This window comes from Salmo trutta, chromosome 12 (genome assembly GCF_901001165.1).
Source record: "Salmo trutta chromosome 12, fSalTru1.1, whole genome shotgun sequence".
Lineage (NCBI taxonomy): Eukaryota > Metazoa > Chordata > Actinopteri > Salmoniformes > Salmonidae > Salmo > Salmo trutta.
Genome location: NC_042968.1, coordinates 95,151,009 through 95,172,362, shown reverse-complemented (window position 1 = coordinate 95,172,362; position 21,354 = coordinate 95,151,009). Strand labels below are relative to the sequence as shown.

Genomic DNA, 21,354 nt, shown 5'->3' with positions numbered 1-21,354 from the left:
AGGTGAGAGGTAACACTGACATTAACTTCTACAGGTGAGAGCTAACCCGCATGCATACTTTAGAATTCAAATGAAAGGAGATGATCACAGAACTATAATCTGGTGTTGATCGTGTCAATACTAATGAATCAATAAAAACCAACCGACTAATCAAACAGTAAATCATGACTCTCCCTCCAGGTGCGTGCTACGGATGAGGACTCAGGTCTGTTTGGTCAGGTGACCTTCACGTTCATCAACGACTTGGGGAAGAGTAAGTTCAGCATCGACGCTAAAGGCCTCATCACCACCGCACAGAAACTAGACCGTGAAAACCCTAGCAACAAGGACATAGTCCTCACCGTCATGGCCCTTGATGGAGGAGGTACAGAGAGGGGGGGGGGTGTATGTTTGTGTGTTTGTTTGTTTGTTGAAATGCCAGAATAGTTTTTAATGGTCCTTTGAGTCGGGTGGTTTCATCAATCATCAGTAGAGCATCAATGATCAATGTATCAATAACACATTCAGCATCCATAACATAACACTGTTACTATCATGTCTACAACACTGTTGTTATCATGTCTACAACACTGTAACTCTCATGTGTACAACATAACACTGTCACTACCATGTTTCCAGGTCGTGCAGCATTCTGTACAGTCCGTGTGGTGTTGACTGATGAGAATGACAACGCCCCACGGTTCAGGGCTGTGGAGTATCGTATGAGCATCAAGTCCAATGTGGCTAAAGGATCCTTGGTTACCCAGATCCAGGCCTCAGACCTTGACGCTGGACCCAATGGACGGGTCATCTATTCCCTGTACAGCGAGGCCCGCCTGCCCCTGGTTGACGTACTGGAGGTGGGTTGAGGCAGGGGGCTGTGTGTAAGGGTCGGGTCTTTGAAAAGCACACAACCTATTTGACAACTCTTCTTCTTTTTTGTTCCACCAGGTGGAGCCTGACAGTGGTTGGATGGTGACTAAAGGATCTCTTCTCCATCTCCAGGGAACCATCCTATCCTTCTTTGTCAAGGCTACAGACCGTGGCTCCCCGGCTAAACATTCTCTGGTCTCAGCCTTCATCCATGTCCTCCCCCCGGACGCCCTGGTCCCTTCCTTCACCCAGCCTCAGTACTCCTTCACCATACCAGAGGACACGCCAGTGGGCACGGCCCTGGGAAACATATACCTGGCCCCAGGACAGACTGGGGCTTACGCCGCTGTGGGGGGAGAGACTCCCGACAGCAACCAGGAAAGAACAGCTCAGATTTTCAATATTATTTATAATATGTGATATACAGTGCATTCGTAAAGTAGTCAGACCCCTTGACTTTTTCCACATTTTGTTACATTACAGCCTTATTCTAAAATGTATTACATTGTTTTTTACCTTCATCAATCTACACACAATACCCCATAATGACAAACAAAAATAGGTTAGTAATTATTTTTATATAATTATTCAGACTCTTTACTCAGTACTTTGTTGAAGCACCTCTGGCAGTGATTAAAGCCTCAATTCTTATTGGGTATGACGCTGCAAGCTTGGCACAACTGTATTTGGGGAGTTTCTCCCATTCTTCTCTGCAGATCCTCTCAAGCTCTGTCTGGTTGAGTGGGGAGCGTCGCTGCACAGCTATTTTCAGGTCTCCCCAGAGATGTTCGATTGGGTTCAAGTCCAGGCTCTGGCTGGGCCACTCAAGGACATTCAGAGACTTGTCCCGAAGCCACTCCTGCATTGTCTTGGCTGTGTCCTTAGAGTCGTTGTCCTGTTGGAAGGTGAACCTTCGCCCCAGTCTGAGGTCCTGAACGCTCTGGAGAGGGTTTTCATCAAGGATGTCTCTGTACTTTGCTCTGTTCACCTTTTCCTCGATCCTGACTAGTCTCCCAGTCCCTGCTGCTGAAAAACAACCCCCCAGCATGATGCTGCCACCACCATGCTTCACCGTAGGGATGGTGCCAGGTTTCCTCCAGACGTGACGCTTGGCATTCAGGCCAAACTGTTCAATCTTGGTTTCAACAGACCAGAGAATCTTGTTTATCATGGCCTGAAAGTCTTTAGGTGCCTTTTGGCAAACTCCAAGCGGGCTGTCATGTGCCTTTTACTGAGGAGTGACTTCCTTCTGGCCACTCTCCATAAAGGCCTGATTGGTGGAGTGCTGCAGTGATGGTTGTCCTTCTGGAAGTTTCTTCCATCTCCACAAAGGAACTCTAGAGCTTTGTCAGAGTGACCATCAGATTTTTGGTCACCTCCCTGACCAAGGCCCTTCTCCCCCTATTGTTCAGTTTGGCCGGGCGGCCAGCTCTAGGAAGAGTCTTGGTAGTTCCAAACTTCTTCCATTTAAGAATAATGGAGGCCACTGTGTTCTTGGGGACCTTCAATGCTGCAGACATTTTTTGGTACCCTTCCCCAGATCTGTGCCTCTACACAATCCTGTCTCGGAGCTCTACATACAATTCCTTCAACTTCATGGCTTGGTTTTTGCTCTGACATGCACTGTCAACTGTGGGAGCTTATATAGACAGGTGTGTGTACCTTTCCAGAGCATGTCCAATCAATTGAATATACCACAGGTGGACTCCAATCAAGTTGTAGAAACATCTCAAGGATGATCAATGAAAACAGGATGCACCTGAGCTCAATTTAGAGTCTCATTGCAAAGATGTCTAAAAACCTGTTTTCGCTTCGTCATTATGGGATATTGTGTGTAGATTGCTGAGGATTTTGTTTTATTTAATCCATTTTAGAATAAGGCTGTAACATAACAAAAAGTGGAAAAAGTCAAGGAGTCTAAATACTTTCCGAAGGCGCTGTAACTAGCTGACTTTACGTAGCTAACGTTAGCTTTCTTGTACAAAGTCCAGCAGCTAATGTTTGCCCCTGTAGCTAGCTAACACCAGCCAATAAATGTTAATTAGATAACAAACAGGCAAAGGAAGGTACAGTGCCTTCAGAAAGTATTCCTACCCCTTGAACTATTCCACATTTTGTTGTGTTCCAGCCTGTATTAAATACATGTTTTTCTCACCCATCTACACACAATACCCCATAATGACCAAGTTAAAACATGCTTTTAGAAATGTTTACTAATTTATGTAAAATGATGTACAGAAATATGTAATTTAATAAGTATTCACACCCCAGAGTCAATACTATGTAGAACCACGTTTGGCGGCCATGACAGCTCCGAGTCTTTCTGGGTAAGTCTCTAAGAGCTTTCCACACCTGGATTGTGCAACATTTGCAGTAATGTTTTTCTCCAAAATGATCCAAGCTCTGTCAGATTGGTTGTTGATCATTGCTAGACCACCATTTTCAGGTTTGCCATATATTTTTCATGTCAAAACTGTAACTCGGCCACTCAGGAACATTCACTGTCTTCTTGATAAGCAACTCCAGTATAGATTTGGCCTCGTGTTTTAGGTTATTGTCCTGCTGAAAGGTGAATTCATCTCTCACTGTCTATTGAAAAGCAGAGTGAAGCAGGTTTCTTTTAGGATTTTGCCTGTTCTTCCGTTTATTTTTTATCCTGAAAACCTCCCAGTCCTTAACGATTACAAGCATACCCATAACACGATGCAGCCACCACTATGCTTGAAATTATGGAGAGTGGTACTCAGTAATGTGTTGTATTTGATTTGCCCCCAAACAAACACTTTGTATTTCAGGACAAAAAGATAATTGATGTCCTCCCACTGGACCATCTCTATGGGCTTGTTGATGTCCTCCCACTAGGACCATCTCTATGGGCTTGTTGATGTCCTCCCACTGGACCATCTCTATGGGCTTGTTGATGTTCTCCCACTGGACCATCTCTATGGGCTTGTTGATGTCCTCCCTCTGGACCATCTCTATGGGCTTGTTGATGTCCTCCCACTGGACCATCTCTATGGGCTTGTTGATGTCCTCCCACTAGGACCATCTCTATGGGCTTGTTGATGTCCTCCCACTGGACCATCTCTATGGGCTTGTTGATGTCCTCCTACTGGACCATCTCTATGGGCTTGTTGATGTCCTCCCACTAGGACCATCTCTATGGGCTTGTTGATGTCTTCCTCCCTCTGGAACATCCAGCTCCTCCCACTGTGTGATGCCAGAGTAAACCCCCGTTGTCCCGGGGAACATTCGGATGACTACCTCTAAAGCAGCTCTAATCTGACGAACCCAGGGCTGTCCCCACGGAGGTGGGTGACTATGATGCTAGGTGGAGCAGCAGCACAAGGCCCTCTGCTAGCCCAGAACAACGTAGAGCAGTTTGCCCCAATGCATTCCTCGCTCTCCGAGCCACCGAATCTGACTGTAGTCAAAGGAAATGTCGTAGTGCTTTCTTCCCCGACCAGTGGATCCACGAATGTCCAACAAGCCACACAGTTTTCATGCTGACGTCCATGTCGATGAATGAGTAAATGCCCGGAAGCCAGCGGAAAAAAATGGGTGCCAAATGTAGTAGTTATAGATGTGGAATGAATAGAACTGTATTACAATTAAAAAAGATCATATACAGATTTCTTTCTTGCTGCTGTTTCAGTGAAGTTTTAAACGTACAATTTAGACTTTTGCTAGGACAATACACCCTTTTTCTGTATGTTTTTCATTTATAGCCAACATTCCCATTGAAGCACACCAGTTGTATTTCTATGTGTTTGAATGTAAGACGTTATCTCTGCTCTGAGAGGATCTCCTGTAAGACTTTCACTCTTTCCTATTTGATCTTTCTTTGGCTAATTTACTTTTACGTTTTACTTTTATTGCTGTGTTATGTTGTATAATAATGTTGTATAATCACCTTACGGTGTAAAAAAAACATGGAAATTAGAAACAAACAAAAAAAACAGTTTTAAATGAGAAGTAGGCATTGGTCTAAAGACAAAAGACAAAAAATGAATGTGAATTCACATCAGCACAGCAATGCCTACTCCACCCATGCTCTGCCAATGTTTTACAGCACCACAATGGCTACTCCACCCATGCTCTACCAAGGTTTTACAGCACACAGCTTTTACCTACTACAGTAGCTATGTTGGTCTATCGTCCTGCAAACAATGTATAGGCAGGTTGCTTAGGATTCAAACCTTCTCAAACATCCTAATTCATAATCTAAGAGAAGGTAGTCCCTATTTTTCTGGCTTCAGACCAATGTCTACTTCTCACTTAAAACATAGTTTGTTGTTTCTAATACATTTTAATACAGTTTATAATGCATTATAATACCTGTTGTTATAAGCTTGTATGACATTATAATGATCCTGCCTTTGTGTTTCTCTACAGGGAGGTACATTCCTGGTGGAGAGAGAGACGGGTCTGGTCCGGCTGACCAATCCTCTGGACTATGAACTGATTAGCATCTTCAGGTTTAAAGTCTCAGCTACGACTCGACGAGACCTCACAGAGTCCATCTCTACTGTCGACGTGGAGGTGAAGGTGAGGAATTGATGTGTGTGTGTGTGTGTGTCTGTCTCTACTATGACACGACGAGACCTCATAGAGTCCATCTCTACTGTAAAAGGTGAGGAATGATGTTTGTGTATGTGTGTGTGTGTGTGTGTGTGTGTGTGTGTGTGTGTGTGTGTGTGTGTGTGTGTGTGTGTGTGTGTGTGTGTGTGTGTGTGTGTGTGTGTGTGTGTGTGTAGCAGGACTGTAGAATAACATATTAAACATGTGGAGGTAGGGTTTCTACCCTTTCCAAAGAGTTTGATTCAGTTTACTTAACCCTCCTCCTCGTCCTCTCTCAATAGATTCTGGACATAAATGACAACAAGCCATTGTTCGAGACCAGTTCCTACGTTGCCATGGTGATGGAGGGGATGCCCGTGGGTACCAGGGTGGTCCAGGTGCGGGCGCTCGACCCTGACTGGGGCTCCAACGGACAGGTATTATACTGTCTTCTCTGTTTTTATTTACTTCATTATTATCATCTTATCATCTTAGTATCATTTATCACCTTAGTATCTTATTATCATATTATCATCATATTATCATATTATCATCGTATTATCATATTATCATCATATTATCATATTATCATATTATCATCTTATTATCATATTATCATCATATTATCATATTATCATCATATTATCATATTATCATCTTATTATCATATTATCATCATATTATCATATTATCATCATATTATCATATTATCATCATATTATCATATTATCATATTATCATATTATCTTATTATCATATTATCATCATATTATCATATTATCATCTTAGTAGTATTATATTATCATCTTAGTAGTACTTTATAGTGGTAAAAAAAAAGTCGACAAATGATGATCACTGTTCACCGCTGAATTAAGTTTAAATGTAATTTTTCACATGCTTCGTAAAACAACAGGCTATGATTGAAATGCTTACGGGACCTTCCCAGCGATGCAGAGAGAAAGAAAATGGAGAAATAATAGAAAAGTAAAGACGAGTAATAATAAAGTAATAATAAATACACAATGAGTAACGATAACATGGCTCTATACACGGGGTACCAGTATCGAGTCGATGATAACAGGGCTCTATACACGGGGTACCAGTATCGAGTCGATGATAACATGGCTCTATACACGGGGTACCAGTATCGAGTCGATGATAACATGGCTCTATACACGGGGTACCAGTATCGAGTCGATGATAACATGGCTCTATACACGGGGTACCAGTATCGAGTCGATGATAACATGGCTCTATACACGGGGTACCAGTATCGAGTCGATGATAACATGGCTCTATACACGGGGTACCAGTATCGAGTCGATGATAACATGGCTCTATACACGGGGTACCAGTATCGAGTCGATGATAACATGGCTCTATACACGGGGTACCAGTACTGAGTCGATGTGCAGGGGTACTAGGTAATAACATGGCTATATACACAGGGTACCAGTACAGAGTCGATGTGCAGGGGTACAAGGTAATAACATGGCTATATACACAGGGTACCAGTACTGAGTCAATGTGCAGGGGTACCAGGTAATAACATGGCTATATACACAGGGTACCAGTACCGAGTCGATGTTTAGGGGTACCAGGTAATAACATGGCTATATACACAGGGTACCAGTACTGAGTCGATATGCAGGGGTACCAGGTAATAACATGGCTATATACACTGGGTACCAGTACCGAGTCGATGATAACATGGCTGTATACACAGGGTACCAGTACCGAGTCGATGTGCAGGGGTACCAGGTAATAACATGGCTATATACACAGGGTACCAGTACCGAGTCGATGTGCAGGGGTACCAGGTAATAACATGGCTATATACACAGTGTACCAGTACTGAGTCAATGTGCAGGGGTACCAGGTAATAACATGGCTATATACACAGGGTACCAGTACTGAGTCAATGTGCAGGGGTACCAGGTAATAACATGGCTATATACACAGGGTACCAGTACCGAGTCGATGTGTAGGGGTACAAGGTAATAACATGGCTATATACACAGGGAACCAGTACCGAGTCGATGTGCAGGGGTACAAGGTAATAACATGGCTATATACACAGGGAACCAGTACCGAGTCGATGTGCAGGGGTACAAGGTAATAACATGGCTATATACACAGGGTACCAGTACTGAGTCGATGTGCAGGGGTACAAGGTAATAACATGGCTATATACACAGGGTACCAGTACTGAGTCGATGTGCAGGGGTACAAGGTAATAACATGGCTATATACACAGGGTACCAGTACTGAGTCGATGTGCAGGGGTACCAGGTAATTGAGGTAGATATGTACATATAACTAGGAATAAAGTGACAGATAATAACCAGTAACAGCAGCAGTAGTATGTGATGAGTAAAAAAAAAGTTAGTGCAAAAAGGGTGAATGCAGATAGTTAAATAGCTAACCAACTGGCTAACCTGCCTAACTATTTATCAGTCTTATGGCTTGGGGGTAGAAGCTGTTCAGGGTCCTGTTGGTTCCAGACTTGGACCAGCGCTACGGCTTGCCACATGGTAGTAGAGAGAACAGTCTATGACTTGGGTGGCTGGAGTCTTTGGCAATTTTTAGGGCCTTCCTCTGACACCGCCTGGTATAGAGGTCCTGGATGCCAGGGAGCTTGGCGCGAGTGATGTACTGGGCCGTACGCACTACCCTCTGTAGCACCTTGCGGTCGGATGCCAAGCAGTTGCCATACCAGGCTGTGGTGCAACCCGTCAAGATGCTCTCAATGGTGCAGCTGTAGAACCTTTTGAGGATCTAAGGACCCATGCGAAATCATTTCAGCCTCCTGAGGGGGAATAGGTGTTCTTCACTACTGTGTTGGTGTGTGTGGACTGTTAAGATCCTTAGTGATGTGGACACCAAGGACCTTGAAGCTCTCGACCCGCTCCACTACATCCCATCGATGTGAATGGGGATGTGCTCGTCCCTCTGTTTCCTGTAGTCCACGATCATCTCCTTTGTCTTGCTGCCGTTGAGGGAGAGGTTGTTGTCCGGCCACCACACTGCCAGGTCTCTGACCTCCTCCCTATATGCTGTTATCATCATCGGTGATCAGGCCTACCACCGTCGTGTCGTCGGCAAACTTAATGATGGTGTTGGAGTCATTTACAGCCATTAAGTCGTGGATGAACAGGGAGTACAGGAGGGGTCTAAGCACGCCCCAATCAGGGGCCCCGCGTTGAGGATCAGCGTTGCAGACATGTTGTTGCCTACTCTTACCACCTCGGGGCGGCCCGCCAGGCAGCCCAGGATCCAGTTGCAGAGGGAGGTGTTTAGTCCCAGGGTCCTTAGCTTAGTGATGAGCTTTGAGGGCACTATGGTATTGAACTCTGAGCTGTAGTCAATGAATAGCATTCTCACATAGGTGTTCCTCTTGTCCAGGTGTGAAAGGTCAGTGTGGAGTGCAATAGAGATTGCGTCATCTGTGGACGCTTGCATGGGCGGTGCACTTTTGAAAACGTTGTTTTCCCGCTAATGGAAAAAAACGTTATTGCGTAGTCTAATGCCTTGTGCACATTGCTGCGCTTATAATGTGAAGAAATAACAATTTATACACATTTTAAGCTAAACGTTCTGATCTGTTACATCAGACTTTTTATAGTTTATGTAGCCTAGGCTTAAGAATTTGGGACCTATCGTTCCACCACTGTCCCAGAGTCTGTTTGGAATAGGCTTGTTCTTTCTAGAAAAGCTGACCAGTAGAATAGGTAAACTTTTCTACTGTGGGGGATAGTAGATTGACAGGATAGGGATTTAGCTGTGTGTTACTCGTCTTGTTAGCTGAGGAAAAGTAAATGTGGACAGTTATTCTGTAGTAGATTGACAGGCTAGTGATTTAGCTGTTCGTTACTCATCTTGTTGTCTGAGGAACAGTACAGGCTAGTGATTTAGCTGTTCGTTACTCATCTTGTTGGCTGAGGAACAGTACAGGCTAGTGATTTAGCTGTCTGTTACTCATCTTGTTGGCTGAGGAACAGTACAGGCTAGTGATTTAGCTGTCTGTTACTCATCTTGTTGGCTGAGGAACAGTACAGGCTAGTTATTTAGCTGTCTGTTACTCATCTTGTTGGCTGAGGAACAGTACAGGCTAGTGATTTAGCTGTTCGTTACTCATCTTGTTGGCTGAGGAACAGTACAGGCTAGTTATTTAGCTGTCTGTTACTCATCTTGTTGTCTGAGGAACAGTACAGGCTAGTGATTTAGCTGTCTGATACTCATCTTGTTGGCTGAGGAACAGTACAGGCTAGTGATTTAGCTGTTCGTTACTCATCTTGTTGGCTGAGGAACAGTACAGGCTAGTGATTTAGCTGTCTGTTACTCATCTTGTTGGCTGAGGAACAGTACAGGCTAGTGATTTAGCTGTTCGTTTCTCATCTTGCTGGCTGAGGAACAGTACAGGCTAGTTATTTAGCTGTCTGTTACTCATCTTGTTAGCTGAGGAACAGTACAGGCTAGTGATTTAGCTGTTCGTTACTCATCTTGTTGGCTGAGGAACAGTACAGGCTAGTGATTTAGCTGTCTGTTACTCATCTTGTCGGCTGAGGAACAGTACATGTGGACAGTTATTCTAACAGGTTCATAGTTCTCATCAGAATTTGGTAAGAAGGAGCGTACATCGTTGCATCCTTGACTTGCCTATTCTTTTAATATGAATTACCATAATCTAAATGTTCTGTTAATATCAATTACCATAATCTAAATGTTCTGTTAGTGTGAATTACCATAATCTAAATGTTATGTTAATATGAATTACCATAATCTAAATGTAATATGAATTACCATAATGTAAATGTGATTTCTGTCATTCTGAACACCGTGGGTGGACGCCCTAATCAGGTTATGCACCCAATGCATATGGGTCCGGTAAATGTCTCAAATATCTGGTAAATTAAAATGCTGCTGGTCAAATGTCCAGCGCCACATTTTCCTAATGGAAACTCTGGTGTCCTGGCAAGCCATGCGGCCTTGTTAATGTTAACCTGCTTAAAGGTCTTACTTACATCGGCTCCAGAGAGCAAGATCACATAGTCATCTAGAACAGCTGGAGCTCTCATGCATGGTTCAATGTTGATTGCCTCAAAGCGAGCATAAAAGGCATTTAGCTCATCTGGTAGGCTTGCATCACTGGGCAGCTGGGTTTCCCTTTGTAATCTGTGATAGTAGGATTCAATCTTAGCCCTGTATTGACGCTTTGCCTGCTCGATGGTTCGTTGGAGGGCGTAATAGGATTTCTTATAACTGTCCGGATTAGTGTCCCACTCCTTGAATGCGGCAGCTCTAGCCTTTAGCTCAGTGCGGATGTTGCCTGTAATCCATGGTTGGGATATGTACGCACGGTCACAGTGGGAATAACGTCGTTGATACACTTATTAATGAAGCCAGTGATGGATGTGGTAAACTCCTCAATGTAATTGAAAGAATCCTGGAACATACAGTAATCCAGTCTGCAAAATAGTCCAGTAGTTTAGCATCATCAGAACACTTCCATATTGAACGCGTCACTGGTACTTGGTCCCCGGTGGCTCAGTTGGTAGAGCATAGTCATCTAGAACAGCTGGAGCTCTCATGCATGGTTCAGTGTTGATACTCTAGCCTTTAGCTCAGAGCATATGTTGCCTGTAATCCATGGCTTCTGGTTGGGATATGTACGTACGAAAGCGTCACTGGTACTTCCTGTTTGAGTTTTCGCTTGTAAGCAGGAATCAGGAGGATCACCGGCCACTAAGAGCACCGCCTTTGGATGAACTTTTCCTTGTTTGCTTACAGCTCGTTGAGTGTGGTCTTAGTGCGGGCATCGGTTTGTGGTGGTAAATAGACCGCTACGAAAAAATATAGATAAAATGTCTCTTGGTAAATAGTGTGGTCTACAGCTTATCATGAGGTATTCTAACTCAGGTGAGCAGAACCTCGAGACTTCTTTAATATTAGAGATCTCCCACCAGCTGTTGTTAACAAAGGGACACACACCTCCACCCTTGAGCTTACCCGACGCTGCTGTCCTGTCGATGCATAGAAAAACCAGCTAGCTGTTCAACCACAACTCCGGGAAAGCGTAGGATATTACAGTTCTTCAAGTCCCATTGATAGGATAGTGTTGAACGGCGCACGTCCAGTTTGTTCGGCAGTGTTGGTACGTTCACCAATAGAACGGAGGGTGCCTGCACATCGGGGTGCCTGCACATCGGCCTCTCTTACACCGCCTTCTTCTTTTCCGAGTCTCTGGTGAGCAGTATGTCCTGCACTTCGTTAAAGAAAAAAATCTTCATCCAAGGTCACTGTTCTGGTGTCCAGAAGCTCTTTTTGGTTATAGGAAATTATGGTGTATGATTTATTTATTTATTTATATTTACATTATGTACAAAAAAAGTTAAGATCAGAACAAAAAAAACACACAAAATAGCAGAATTGTAAGGAGCCCGTAACATGGCTGCTATCCACAGCAGCGCCAATCTGACTCAGTGGTTCTCAGTCCTGGTCTTGGGGACTTAAAGGGATTTTTGTTTTTTCCCTCCTTATTAAAATGATCAACTCGTCATCAAGCGTTGATCATTTGAATCCCCTTTTAATGCTCTGTATATTTCAAATGCATACAATGCCTTGCAAAAGCATTCAAACCCCTTGGCGTTTTTCCTATTTTGTTGCATTACAACCTGTAATTTAAATGGATTTTTATTTGAATTTCATGTATAATGGACAAACACAAAATAGTCCAAATTGGTGAAGTGAAATGAAAAAAAATAACTTGTTTTTTGAAAAGTGGTGCGTGTATATCTATTCACCCCTTTGCTATGAAGCCCCTAAATAAGATCTGGTGCAACCAATTACCTTCAGAAGTCACATAATTATTTAAAAGTCCACCTGTGTGATATCTAAGTGTCACATGATCTGTCACATGATCTCAGTATATATTCACCTGTTCTGAAAGTCCCAAGAGTCTGCAACACCACCAAGCAAGTGGCACCATGAAGACCAAGGAGCTCTCCAAACAGGTTAGGGACAAACTTGTGGAGAAGTACAGATCAGGGTTGGGATATAAAAAAATATCTGAAACTTTGAACATCCCACGGAGCACCATTAAATCCATTCTTAAAAAATTGAAAGAATATGGCACCACAAATAACCTGCCAAGAGAGGGCCACCGACCAAAACTCACGGACCAGGCAAGGAGGGAATTAATCAGAGAGGCAAAGAGACCAAAGATAACCCTGAAGAAGCTGCAAAGCTCCACAGCGGAGATTGGAGTATCTGTCCATAGGACCACTTTAAGCCATACACTCCACAGAGCTGGGCTTTACAGAAGAGTGGCCAGAAAAAAAGCCATTGCTTAAAGAAAAATATAAGCAAACACGTTTGGTGTTCGCCAAAAGGCATGTGGGAGACTCCCCAAACATATGTAAGAAGGTACTCTGGTCAGATGAGACTAAAATTGAGCTTTTTGGCCATCAAGAAAAACGCTATGTCTGGCGCAAACCCAACGCCTCTCATCACCCCGAGAACACCATCCCGATGAGAAACATCCCCACAGCATGATGCTGCCACCACCATTTAGTGGGGATGTTTTTCATCGGCAAGGACTGGGACTGGGAAACTGGTCAGAATTGAAGGAATGATGGATAGCACTAAATACACGGAAATTCTTGAGGGAAATCTGTTTCAGTCTTCCAGAGATTTGAGAGTGGGACGGAGGTTCAACTTCCAGCAGGACAATGACCCTAAAAACACTGATAAAGCAACACTCGAGTGGTTTAAGGGGAAACATTTACATGTCTTGGAATGGCCTAGTCAAAGCCCAGACCTCAATCCAATTGAGAATCTGTGGTATGACATAAAGATTGCGGTACACCAGCTGAACCCATCCTACTTGAAGGAGCTGGAGCAGTTTTGCTTTGAAGAATGGACAACAATCTCAGTGGCTAGATGTGCCAAGCTTATAGAGACATACCCCAAGAGACTTGCAGCTGTAATTGCTGCAAAAGGTGGCTCTACAAAATATTGACTTGGGGGGGGGGTGAATAGTTATGCACGCTCAAGTTTTCATTTTTTTTGGTCTTATTTCTTTGTTTCACAATAAAACATATTTTGCATCCACAAGTGTTAGGCATGTTATGTAAATCAAATGATACAAATCCCCCCCAAAATCTATTTTAATTCCAGGTTGTAAGGCAACAAAATAGGAAAAATGCCACGGGGGTGAATACTTTTGCAAGCCACTGTATTTCCGCAATAGATGGGTAAACAAGGGAGTTTTTCCTAGCCACCGTGCTTCTACACCTGCATTGCTTGCTGTTTGGGGGTTTTAGGCTGGGTTTCTGTACAGCACTTTGTGATATCAGCTGATGTAAGAAGGGCTATATAAATACATTTGATTTGATTTGATTAAACAATTGCACAATGGTGTGTAAATGGCGTTTACCCTTAACGATTCCACTGTCCTCCTCTTCCCCCTCCTCATCTCTTACTTCTCCTCTTGTTCCTCATGTTCCTCCTCCTCCTATTCCTCCTCCTCTTACTCCTCCCCCTTCCCATCCTCCTCCCCCAACCCCTCCTCCTCTTGTTCCCCCACCCCCTCCTCCTCCTTCTCCCCCTCCTCCTCCCCCACCCCTCCTCCTCCCCCACCTCTCCTCCTCTTGTTCCCCACCCCCTCCTCCTCCCCCACCCCCTCCTCCTCTTGTTCCTCCACCCCCTCCTCCTCCCCCACCCCCTCCTCCTCCTCCCCCCCACCCCCTCCTCCTCCCCCACCCCCTCCTCCTCCTTTTCCCCTTCCCATCCTCCTCCCCCTCCCCCACCACCTCCCCCTCCTCCTCCTCCTCCTCCTCCTTTCCTCCTCCTCTTTATTCCAGGTCACCTACAGCTTGGGTCCTCCACTTAACCAGATCCAGAAGAACAGACCAGACCGTACCTCTGCTGGTTCCTCATCTGGTATTACTGGTACCAGTACTGGTTCAACTAGTTCTACTGGTACCGGACCGGCGTTCTCCATTGACAGTAAAACGGGCTGGATCACTACCCTGTCTGTTCTGGACCACGAGGCTGGTCCCAGCTATACCTTCGTGGTGGTGTCTTCAGACCTTGGAGAGCTGTTACAGCTATCCGCTACCACTGTCGTCACGGTGAGTGCAGGGGTAGTGTCTGTGTGTAGGGGGGTAGTGTCTGTGTGTAGGGGGGTAGTGTCTGTGTGTAGGGGGTAGTGTCTGTGTGTAGGGGGGTAGTGTCTCTGTGTAGGGGGGGTAGTGTCCGTGTGTAGGGGGGTAGTGTCTGTGTGTAGGGGGGTAGTGTCTGTGTGTAGGGGGGTAGTGTCTGTGTGTAGGGGGGTAGTGTCTCTGTGTGGGGGGGTAGTGTCCGTGTGTAGGGGGGTAGTGTCTGTGTGTAGGGGGGTAGTGTCTGTGTGTAGGGGGGGTAGTGTCTGTGTGTAGGGGGTAGTGTCTGTGTGTAGGGGGGGTAGTGTCTGTGTGTAGGGGGGTAGTGTCTGTGTGTAGGGGGGTAGTGTCTGTGTGTAGGGGGGTAGTGTCTCTGTGTAGGGGGGTAGTGTCTGTGTTTAGTGGGGTAGTGTCTGTGTGTAGGGGGGTAGTGTCTGTGGGTAGGGGGGGTAGTGTCTGTGTGTAGGGGGGTAGTGTCTGTGTGTAGGGGGGTAGTGTCTGTGTGTAGGGGGGTAGTGTCTGTGTGTAGGGGGGTAGTGTCTGTGTGTAGGGGGTAGTGTCTGTGTGTAGGTGGGTAGTGTCTCTGTGTAGGGGGGGTAGTGTCTGTGTGTAGGGGGGGTAGTGTCTGTGTGTAGGGGGGTAGTGTCTGTGTGTAGGGGGGGTAGTGTCTGTGTGTGGGGGGGTAGTGTCTGTGTGTGGGGGGCTAGTGTCTGTGTGTAGGGGGGTAGTGTCTGTGTGTAGGGGGGTAGTGTCTCTGTGTAGGGGGGTAGTGTCTGTGTGTAGGGGGGTAGTGTCTGTGTGTAGGGGGGTAGTGTCTGTGTGTAGGGGGGTAGTGTCTGTGTGTAGGGGGGGTAGTGTCTGTGTGTAGGGGGGGTAGTGTCTGTGTGTAGGGGGGGTAGTGTCTGTGTGTAGGGGGGGTAGTGTCTGTGTGTAGGGGGGTAGTGTCTGTGTGTAGGGGGGGTAGTGTCTGTGTTTTTTTTCACCTTTATTTAACCAGGTAGGCAAGTTGAGAACAAGTTCTCATTTACAACTGTGACCTGGCCAAGATAAAGCAAAGCAGTTCGACAACATACAAAAACACAGAGTTACACATGGAGTAAAACAACATACAATCAATGATGCAGTAGAAAAAAAACAAGACTATATACAATGTGAGCAAATGATGTGAGATAATGGAGGTAAAGGCAAAAAAATGCCATGGTGGCAGAGTAAATAAAGTATGGCAAGAAAAACACTGGAATGGTAGATTTGTAGTTTGAAGAAAGTTAAAAGTTAAAATATAAATAATATGGTACAAAGGAGCAAAATAAATAAAATAAATAAATACAGTATGGGGAAAAGGTAGTAGTTTGGGCTGAATTAAAGATGGGCTATGTACAGGTGCAGAGATCTGTGAGCTGCTCTGACAGCTGGTGCTTAAAGCTAGTGAGGGAGATAAGTGTTTCCAGTTTTAGAGATTTTTGTAGTTCGTTCCAGTCATTGGCAGCTGAGAACTGGAAGGAGAGACGACCAAAGGAGGAGTTGGCTTTAGGGGTGACCAGAGAGATATGCCTGCTGGAGCGCGTGCTACAGGTGGGTGCTGCTATGGTGACCAGTGAGCGGAGATAAGGGGGGACTTTACCTAGCAGGGTCTTGTAGATGACCTGGAGCCAATGTGTTTGGCGACGATTATGAAGTGAAGGCCAGCCAACGAGAGCATACAGGTCGCAGTGGTGGGTTGTATATGGGGCTTTGGTGACAAAACGGATGGCACTGTGATAGACTGCATCCAGCTTGTTGAGTAGGGTATTGGAGGCTATTTTGTAAATGACATCGCCGAAGTCGAGGATTGGTAGGATGGTCAGTTTTACGAGGGTATGTTTGGCAGCATGAGTGAAGGATGCTTTGTTGCGAAATAGGAAGCCAATTCTAGATTTCACTTTGGATTGGAGATGATTGATGTGAGTCTGGAAGGAGAGTTTACAGTCTAACCAGACACCTAGGTATTTGTAGTTGTCCACAAATTCTAAGCTAGAACCGTCCAGAGAAGTTATGCTGGATGGGCGGGCAGGTGCAGGCAGCGATCGGTTGAAGAGCATGCATTTAGTTTTACTTGTGTTTAGGAGCAGTTGGAGACCACGGAAGGAGAGTTGAATGGCATTGAAGCTCGTCTGGAGGGTTGTTAACACAGTGTCCAAAGAAGGGCCAGAAGTATACAGAATGGTGTCGTCTGCGTAGAGGTGGATCAGAGATTCACCAGCAGCAAGAGCGACATCATTTATGTATACAGAGAAAAGAGTTGGCCCAAGAATTGAACCCTGTGGTACCCCCATAGAGACTGCCAGAGGTCCAGACAGTAGGCCCTCCGATTTGACACACTGAACTCTGTCAGAGAAGTAGTTGGTGAACCAGGCGACGCAATCGTTTGAGAAACCAAGGCTACTAAGTCTGCCGATGAGGATGTGGTGATTAACAGAGTCAAAAGCTTTGGCCAGGTCAATGAATACGGCAGCACAGTAATGTTTCTTATCGATGGCGGTTACGATGTCGTTTAGGACCTTGAGCGTGGCTGAGGTGCACCCATGACCAGCTCTGAAACCAGATTGCATAGCGGAGAGGGTGCGGTGGGATTCAAAATAGTCGGTAATCTGTTTGTTGACTTGGCTTTCGAAGACCTTAGAAAGGCAGGGTAGGATGGATATAGGTCTGTAGCAATTTGGGTCAAGAGTGTCACCTCCTTTGAAGAGGGGGATGACAGCAGCTGCTTTCCAATCTATGGGAATCTCAGACGACACGAAAGAGAGGTTGAACAGGCTAGTAATAGGGGTTGCAATAATTTCGGCAGATAATTTTAGAAAGAAAGGGTCCAGATTGTCAAGCCCAGCTGATTTGTAGGGGTCCAGATTTTGCAGCTCTTTCAGAACATCAGCTGAATGGATTTGGGAGAAGGAGAAATGGGGGAGGCTTGGGCGAGTAGCTGTGGGGGGTGCAGTGCTGTTGAATGCAGTAGGGGTAGTTAGGTGGAAAGCATGGCCAGCCGTAGAAAAATGCTTATTGAAATCCTCAATTATAGTGGGCTTATCGGTGGTGACAGAGTTTCCTATCCTCAGTGCAGTGGGCAGTTGGGAGGAGGTGTTCTTATTCTCCATGGACTTTACAATGTCCCAGAACTTTTTAGAGTTGGAGTTGCACGAAGCAAATTTCTGTTTGAAAAAGCTAGCCTTGGCGTTTCTAACTGCCTGTGTGTATTGGTTTCTAACTTCCCTAAAAAGTTGCATATCGCGGGGGCAGTTCGATGCTAATGCAGAACGCCACAGGATATTTTTGTGTTGGTTAAGGGCAGTCAGGTCTGGGGAGAACCAAGGGCTATATCTGTTCCTGGTTCTAAATTTCTTGAAAGGGGCATGCTTATTTAAGATGGAGAGGAAGGCATTTTAAAAAAATAACCAGGCATCCTCTACTGACGGGATGAGGTCAATATCCTTCCAGGATACCAGGGCCAGGTCGATTAGAAAGGCTTGCTCGTTGAAATGTTTCAGGGAGCGTTTGACAGTGATGAGTGGAGGTCGTTTGACCGCTGACCCATTACGGGTGCAGGCAATGAGGCAGTGATCGCTGAGATCTTGGTTGAAAACAGCAGAGGTGTAATTAGAGGGCACATTGGTTAGGATGATATCTATGAGGGTGCCAGTGTTTGCGGCTTTGGGGTTGTACCTGGTGGGTTCATTAATAATTTGTGTGAGATTGAGGGCATCAAGCTTGGATTGTAGAATGGCTGGGGTGTTAAGCATGTCCCAGTTTAGGTCGCCTAGTAGCACGAGCTCTGAAGATAGATGGGGGGCAATCAGTTCACATATGGTGTCCAGAGCACAGCTAGGGGCCGAGGGGGGTCTATAGCAGGCGGCAACGGTGAGAGACTTGTTTTTGGAGAGGTGGATTTTTAAAAGTAGTAGTTCAAATTGTTTGGGTACAGACCTGGATAGTAGGACAGAACTCTGCAAGCTATCTCTGCAGTAGATTGCAACACCGCCCCCTTTGGTCGTTCTATCTTGTCTGAAAACGTTGTAGTTAGGGATGAAGATTTCACAGTTTTTGGTGGACTTCCTAAGCCAAGATTCAGATACAGCTAGGACATCCGGGTTGGCAGAGTGTGCTAAAGTAGTGAATAAAACAAACTTAGGGAGGAGGCTTCTAATGTTAACATGCATGAAACCAAGGCTATTACGGTTACAGAAGTCATCAAAAGCGAGCGCTTGGGGAGTAGGAGTGGAGCCAGGCACTGCAGGGCCTGGATTCACCTCTACATCCCCAGCGGAGCAGAGAAGAATAAGTATGAGGGTACGGCTAAAAGCTATAAGAATTGGTCGTCTGTGACGTCCAGAATAGAGAGAAAAAGGAGCAGGTGTCTGGGGGCGATAAAATAGCTTCAAGGTATAATGTACAGACAAAGGTATGGTGGGATGTGAGTACAGAGGAGGTAAACCTAGGCATTTAGTGATTATGAGAGAGATATTGTCTCTAGAAACATCATTGAAACCAGAAGATGTCATAGCATGTGTGGGTGGAGGAACTGAGAGGTTGGATAAGGTATAATGAGCAGGGCTAGAGGCTCTACAGTGAAATAAGCCAATAAACACTAACCAGAACAGCAATGGACAAGGCATTTTGACATTAAGGAGAGGCATGCTTAGCCGAGTGATCAGAGGGTCCAGTGAGATTCAGACAGCTAGCCGGGCCATAGGTAGCAAGCTGGTGGAAGATGGGAGGGAGGTCTGTTTTTAGCTGCCTCGTGCGTTTCCGTCTGTGGGTTAGTGGGGTTCCGTGTGGAAGGGGGGACCTGTCCAAGTTGGCAAAATAGTTAGTTATAGTGGCCCAAGAAAAGTGTCCGACAGACCTATTCAGATCGCAGCCGAAAAGACAGCTAACGATTAGCTGGCCGCAGATGGGCGATCAGGTTACGTCGCGACGGAGGGGCCAGTTGGACAACTCCCTCGGGCAGATAACGTCGGTGATCCAGTCGTGAAGACCCAATGGGGCTCCGCATCGGCAGTAAAACGGGTCAGGATAGGTGAGTTGTAGCCCAGGAGACACTTCAGCTGGCTAGCTCAGGAATAGCCCACGAGTGGCTGACGGAACTCTTCAGCTGGCTAGCTAGCTAGCTCCGTAATAGTGTGTGTTAAATTCCGTGACCGACGTTGCCAATAGTCACTCAGGTAGCAGCTAGTTAGCTGCAAGATCCAGGTGTAAATGTCCAGAGCCTGCGGTAGAAATCGAGGAAAGGAGAGAGAATAGGTCCGATATGCTCTGGTCTGAGTCGCGCTGTACAAAAACTGGCGATAGCTTTTCGAGCTAATGGATAGCTGAGGACAGCTAACCGTAGCTAGCTGTAGGGGGGTAGTGTCTCTGTGTGGGGGGTAGTGTCTGTGTGTAGGGGGGTAGTGTCTGTGTGTAGGGGGGTAGTGTCTGTGTGTAGGGGGGTAGTGTCTGTGTGTAGGGTGGTAGTGTCTGTGTGTAGGGGGGTAGTGTCTGTGTGTAGGGGGGTAGTGTCTGTGTGTAGGGGGTAGTGTCTGTGTGTAGGGGGGTAGTGTCTGTGTGTAGGGGGTAGTGTCCTGGTGTGTAGGGGGGTAGTGTCTGTGTGTAGGGGGTAGTGTCTGTGTGTAGGGGGTAGTGTCTGTGTGTAGGGGGTAGGGTCTCTGTGTGGGGGGTAGTGTCTGTGTGTAGGGGGTAGTGTCTGTGTGTAGGGGGGCAGTGTCTGTGTGTAGGGGGGTAGTGTCTGTGTAGGGGGTAGTTGTCTGTGTGTAGGGGGGTAGTGTCTGTGTGTAGGGGTAGTGTCTGTGTGTAGGGGGGTAGTGTCTGTGTGTAGGGGGGTAGTGTCTGTGTGTAGGGGGGTAGTGTCTGTGTGTAGGGGGGTAGTGTCTGTGTGTAGGGGGGTAGTGTCTGTGTGTAGGGGGTAGTGTCTGTGTGTAGGGGGAGTGTCTGTGTGTAGGGGGGTAGTGTCTGTGTAGGGGGGTAGTGTCTGTGTGTAGGGGGGGGTGTCTGTGTAGGGGGGTAGTGTCTGTGTGTAAGGGGGTAGTGTCTGTGTGTGTAGGGGATAGTGTCTGTGTGGGGGGATAGTGTCTGTGTGTAGGGGGGTTGTCTGTGTGTAGGGGGGTAGTGTCTGTGTGTAGGGGGGTGTGTCTGTATGTGTAAGGGGGGTAGTGTCTGTGTGGGGGGGTAGTGTCTGTGTGTGTAGGGGGGATAGTGTCTGTGTGTAGGGGTGGTGTCTGTGTCTAGGGGGGTAGTGTCTGTGTGTAGGGGGGTAGTGTCTGTGTGTGTAGGGGTGGTGTCTGTGTCTAGGGGGGTAGTGTCTGTGTGTAGGGGGGTAGTGTCTGTGTGTAGGGGGGTAGTGTCTGTGTGTAGGGGGAGGTAGTGTCTGTGTGTAGGGGGTAGTGTCTGTGTGTGGGGGTAGTGTCTGTGTGTGTAGGGGGGTAGTGTCTGTTAGGGTAGTGGGTAGTGTCTGTTAGGGTAGGGGGTAGTGTCTGTGTGTAGGGGGGATAGTGTCTGTGTGTAGGGGGGAGTGTCTGTGTGTAGGGGGGTAGTGTCTGTGTGGGGGTAGTGTCTGTGTGTAGGGGGGGTAGTGTCTGTGTGTAGGGGGGTAGTGTCTGTGTGTAGGGGGGTAGTGTCTGTGTGTAGGGGGGGTAGTGTCTCTGTGTGTGGGGGGTGTGTCTGTGTGTAGGGGGGTAGTGTCTGTGTGTAGGGGGTAGTGTCTGTGTGTAGGGGGGTAGTGTCTGTGTGTAGGGGGTAGTGTCCTGTGTGTGGGGGG

At 46.3% G+C, this 21,354-nt stretch overlaps 1 protein-coding gene across 1 annotated transcript in view; it reads left to right on the top strand.

Annotated features, from left to right (window-relative positions):
* Positions 1 to 21,354, top strand: part of fat3b (FAT atypical cadherin 3b) — a 231,967-nt gene that overhangs the window by 141,803 nt on the left and 68,810 nt on the right. Inside the window, exons 40-46 of the mRNA XM_029766750.1 lie at positions 40 to 52; positions 181 to 364; positions 619 to 839; positions 931 to 1,239; positions 5,248 to 5,400; positions 5,715 to 5,849; positions 14,277 to 14,546. Of these exons, the coding sequence (XP_029622610.1) occupies positions 40 to 52; positions 181 to 364; positions 619 to 839; positions 931 to 1,239; positions 5,248 to 5,400; positions 5,715 to 5,849; positions 14,277 to 14,546 (1,285 nt within the window). The remainder of the gene's footprint in view (positions 1 to 39; positions 53 to 180; positions 365 to 618; positions 840 to 930; positions 1,240 to 5,247; positions 5,401 to 5,714; positions 5,850 to 14,276; positions 14,547 to 21,354) is intronic.